The sequence below is a fragment of the Procambarus clarkii genome, chromosome 30 (assembly GCF_040958095.1).
Source record: "Procambarus clarkii isolate CNS0578487 chromosome 30, FALCON_Pclarkii_2.0, whole genome shotgun sequence".
NCBI classification, from domain to species: domain Eukaryota; kingdom Metazoa; phylum Arthropoda; class Malacostraca; order Decapoda; family Cambaridae; genus Procambarus; species Procambarus clarkii.
This window is the reverse complement of record NC_091179.1, coordinates 5,650,971-5,655,864: the sequence shown is the minus strand read 5'-3', so window position 1 is coordinate 5,655,864 and position 4,894 is coordinate 5,650,971. Positions and strand designations below refer to the sequence as shown.

The window sequence follows — 4,894 nt, the reverse complement described above, 5'->3', positions numbered from 1 at the left end:
TATCAGCTGGATGTTTCTCAACTAGCGCTAATATTCTCAGCACCTAATTATTTTTCACCTTTAACTTTATTATTATTGTAAAGTAACTTCATCCCTATTATTCATTTATGTTATATTGTTTTTGAATTGTTCTTTTGCACTGTACATTGCCAAGGGATTGTCTTTGTTTATAATTAGTTTATTAATTAAAGTTTCATTGTTCATACTTTGTGTTTTGTGTGTCTTCCCTTACTTTACCACAGACAGACAGAAAACAGGCAAGCAGTCTATCTTTCTTTTTTTGTAAGTGTGACTAGGCATTGACACCTGCCATTGGAGGACTGCCGAACATCTACACTCCAACACTTTCCCGTCACAGTAGTGTTAGTTAATTATTTCGCTTGGTACAGGAAATACATCACATTGTACTAAGGATTAGTAAATGAGTATTAAATAAGTATGAAGCCTAATACAGGAATACTTCCTGTTGTATTATGGATGAGAATAACTGTTGGAAATTTCCAACATAACTCCGGGGCGGAAAATTACGGGTCGTAATTCAATGTTATGTACTAACGTGCCTGTTCCGTTTCCCTGAAGTTGACATTCTTATATGTTGGTTAGTATTTACATAACGAATGTCCCGGATCTGTGACAAGTATGATCTGTTATCACGGGTACATCTATGTAATGATTAGTGTATTATTCTATTTGTCTCTTTGAGATCAAGGAGATACTGAATCTACAGTGAGATCAAAGTCTAGGGTCGCGGTGACTTGTAACTAGGTGAGTTACTAGACACTAACTGATCACTGCAAACTCATAAATCACCTCAACATCAAATGAGAAATTCTGTGTGTTTATGCAAGATTAAATTTAGCCTAAGGTGCAGTTCTTGCTGAACAAGTATTTTAGGTTATGCAATAATAATAACTAAGTTCCTAACCTAGCTAAATTCTAGATAAATAGAGAATTGAATATATGAGTATCAGTATAAATGCAGTCAGTGGTATGCTATAGTGAGTACAGATTCAACTTGCACTCAGCTGACCCTAACTAATGTTCCCTAATCTACCTAAGTAGAGGGTAAATGTGGATTATATACATGAGGCTACAGTGCTATTACTTCTCTGGAAGTATAACTAAACACATATAGCAACCTAAGATTCTGAATGAGAAATAAACCTGCTCGGTTTATATACATTAAGTTACAGTACTATAACTCTCTGAAGCTATAATGAAGTGCATGATAACTTAAAAGATAAGATGAGTTTATTCTATTATGAGAAACAACTTGTTTCACTACTAATAGTCTTCTGGTAAATGTTTAGTTCAATTTTGCTTGTGCTAATATGCTTCTTCAAAATGTCTAAGATGCTTGTGGGCAGAGACAATATGTAGAAGCAGCCCAAACAAAACTGATACAACCCTGCAGGTGTATCACATTAAATGGATTACTAAATCCTTGTCTAGACGACTTAGTATAAATGTTGTCTTCTCTGGAAGACTTCCTAAGGTATAATAGATGCGATAAGATGTTAGGAAGACTGAATGTGGTCAATTATTACTATCAAGAATAGTTCTGGGTCTACAGTGGGGTCAATGGCATTTGTCGCAGTGACCTGCACCCAATTTTTTGGCTACTGACCACTGATTTATCCACTGAGATGAATAGAAACTAACTATAAATACTAATTGTACCACACTCAATCTGGAATTAATGTTGGTTGTCAGCTGGCATAGGCTTCTTCAGGTTCAAGACTACATGTAAGTAAGTAGCCTCTTGCTGAATTCAACAAGTTCATTCCCTGATGGCTTGTAGTTCCAGTAATGAACTGATACTAATGGTCTGCCCCTACTAATATATCTACACTGGTGAGGTGGTCAGACGTTATCTTGGTGTCAGCCAGTTTGATTCTATTTTTTTGCAAATATCTGGCTGTGATCCTTAGACCTTTAACATTCAGATCAAAGGAAATGTGATCAACTACTATGGCCTTAACAGGTCGGACATAACCGCCTAGGCGTACTAGTGGTTGTATTATTTCAAATTCTTGAGATCCGGTATCTGTTAGGAATCCTGATATGTTTAATGTCACATTACACAAGGGTTTAAGTTTCAGTTTGTTAGCTGCTTATTGAGTGATGAACGTTCTCTGTGATCCCTGGTCGAATAGACCTCTTGTAGTGATTCTAGAATTCTTATTATTTAATTGTAGTTGTGCAGTAGGTAATACGACATTATTACAAGACTTGGTGTTAAGCACCTTAACCTCCTGTCGCACCTTACAGCACTGCACAGTGGTGGAAGTATCCTGTTCCACCTGGATTTTAGGCGATTTAGGCCTATCAACTCCACACAATGTGGAATGATGTTGATCCTGGTAGCACCTGTTACATATGTGTAATGGGGTGGTGCGTGTATTAGGGTAATGTTGCAACAAACACCTTGTGCACTTGTGCATTCCTTGAGGCGCTTTATCCTAGAAACACGATCAGGAAAGGTTTGACATCTGATAAATGATATGATTCTCTTGACAAAAGAGACAGCATCTTCTTCCTGTAGTAGATGCAGGAGTCACATCTTTGGGTGACGTATGGGCTGCAGGTTTAGAAGGGCTGATAATGTAGGTATCTACTATAGTATTTTTCCATTTTGGGGTGGAAGCAGCGGTTTTAGACTTGTTAGGCTGTTGGAGGTACCTTTGGATTTGACTGTGTTTTCAGTGGTTGATTTGTCAGTATCAGATATTATTTTCTCATGAGCTCTCAGTCGATTAACTGTTATCCTTAATCCCTCAAAAATCTCATTTAGTGATAGGATATCTGTTCTATAATGGGAACAGATGGATGCTAGAATCTCTTTAGGAAACTTTCTTTGTATTTCTAATTTCAATACCCACTCTGCTTTAGGTACAACTGCTTTGACACCTAGAGCTTTAATCAGAGACTCTACCTGGAGCCTAAATTCTTATAGAGCTTCAGGGGGTTGTATCTGGTGTAGGTATCGCTCTTAACTTATAATAAAAATTAGCAATAACAATTTCTTTATTGCTGTAATTAACTTCTAGTAACTGAATAGCAGTATCGTAGTCCTTATCACTAGGAATTAGGTGTTCGACAACTGCTTTTGCTTCACCCTCTAGGGTACTTTGCAAATAGAGGAATTTATTAGGCTTGCTAATAGATTTTTTGGAGTTTACTATGGAGTCGAATGTGTTCCAATAGCATTCAAAATTCTCATCATCTCTACCATGGAAGTGAGGAAGATCAATTGTAGGAAGACGAACTTCCTGGAGTGTTTCCTGTTTATTAGTTTCACTTGAAGTTAGAGTATTTTGAGAAACTGAGTTGTTCTGCAATTTTTCTAGAGATTGTGTTAATCTATTTAGATGATCTTGGATACCCTCCTCAAACTTCTCCATCTCGGCATGGAAGGTATCTAGCTGATCCAACTCAGCATTCTGTTGCATGAGGACTCTGAGATAGTCATCTGCAGCCTCATTTGTTCTTTGCAACTTTTGCTTGGCCGTCTCTATGAGGTTTTCTAATACTTTGGCTGTTGTACCTGATTGTACCAGCTGATCACACTTATTCAACTGTTTAGTCACATGGCCTTTGTGACTCGTGTATGATCTAAAATATAATAAGCAGTTGCTGGACATTTCTTCTGGTGCACTGCCTGTGGATTTTGGCTTAGTTGAGGCCATGGACCTAGATTCAGGAAGCTCTGTGTATTTCTTCGTAAGTGGGTTTGCTACGAAGGTTCCTAACTGCGCCCTAAGAAGATGCTTAGGTGCGATTCAATAAGGTATACTTAGGAAGAAAATTGTTGGTTCACCTGCGTGCCGATAGAGGTCACTACTGTGTTTCGTTTGGCCAATCAGAGAGCAGCAACATTCTTCATATTGAAGATTTAGCGCTGGCTTATCGGAGCTCTACTGCCTCCTATTTACGTCGAATTTTCTTATAAAATTAGTATATTTCGAAGTAAAACAATGTTTTTTCAACTTCTACAGCCAGCACCGACATTGTAGTAAACAAATATGTTACATTTGTTGTTTACCTACGTAATTCTAAGAGATACTGTGTAGCTGTCCTTGTTGCTCGGAAGATGCGCTGACAATTATTGTATATATTTACTGAATTTACCCAAGGGCCACTAACTATCTAGTGACCTCGAAGAGGACAGAAAGCCGGCGGCTTGTTAAAGGGCCCGCCAATTGTCTTAATGATATTTTTTAGCTGGAATTTGGCATTTACGGCTTCAGCGGGTAGGCGGTTCCATGGGTTTATAGCCCTCTTGGTGGAAAAAAAACATCTGTTTTCAGTCCTACTTGAGAGAACATACTCTCCAACACTATATCTGTGATTGTCTTGTCATCAGTGACTTCATACCAAATGGTATGAGGTATTTTGAGCTCTGTAATTACTTCATACACTCAGGAATATTGGAAGATATTCTTGTGCTGCACCCAGATTTTTCCAGTGGAGGCTAATAGATCAGCATTAAGTATTTTGTTCTCTCCTAATTCCATGTATGACTGGCCATCCTGTGAGGTGAGGATGTTGGGTGAGCTTGTAGCTGGTTTTTGATCTACACTGTGTGGTCCTCTATACAGAATAGGGAAGCAGCACATTGCTGTGTATACCTAAACATGTTTAAAAATACATTGTTTGAGAGGAGTTTTGTAGAAACTGGTAAGAGTAATTATAATATAATGTTTCCATGATTCAGTGCTTACCTCTTGTGAAAATTGCTTAGAGTTGTTTAGTCAGAGTTGATTTGTTTTTTGTATTGAGGCTGGTATTTTCTAAATTGATTCCATGTACAGTATGTCTAACCATCCTGGGAGATGGGAGTATTAGATAAACTTATAGCTAGTTTTTTATCTACACTGTGTAATATTCCATA

The 4,894-nt window shown here is 37.7% G+C and overlaps 1 protein-coding gene across 1 annotated transcript; it reads right to left on the bottom strand.

The window, feature by feature from the left end:
- Positions 1-2,960: 2,960 nt before the first annotated feature.
- Positions 2,961-3,689, bottom strand: LOC138369836 (uncharacterized). Its single transcript, XM_069333579.1, has one exon. The coding sequence runs from the start codon at positions 3,687-3,689 to the stop codon at positions 2,961-2,963; it is 729 nt and encodes a 242-aa protein (XP_069189680.1).
- Positions 3,690-4,894: the final 1,205 nt, after the last annotated feature.

Excerpts from the sequence above, each read along its gene's own strand:
- LOC138369836 (XM_069333579.1), bottom strand. The coding sequence starts at position 3,689 with ATGGCCTCAACTAAGCCAAAATCCACAGGCAGTGCACCAGAAGAAATG.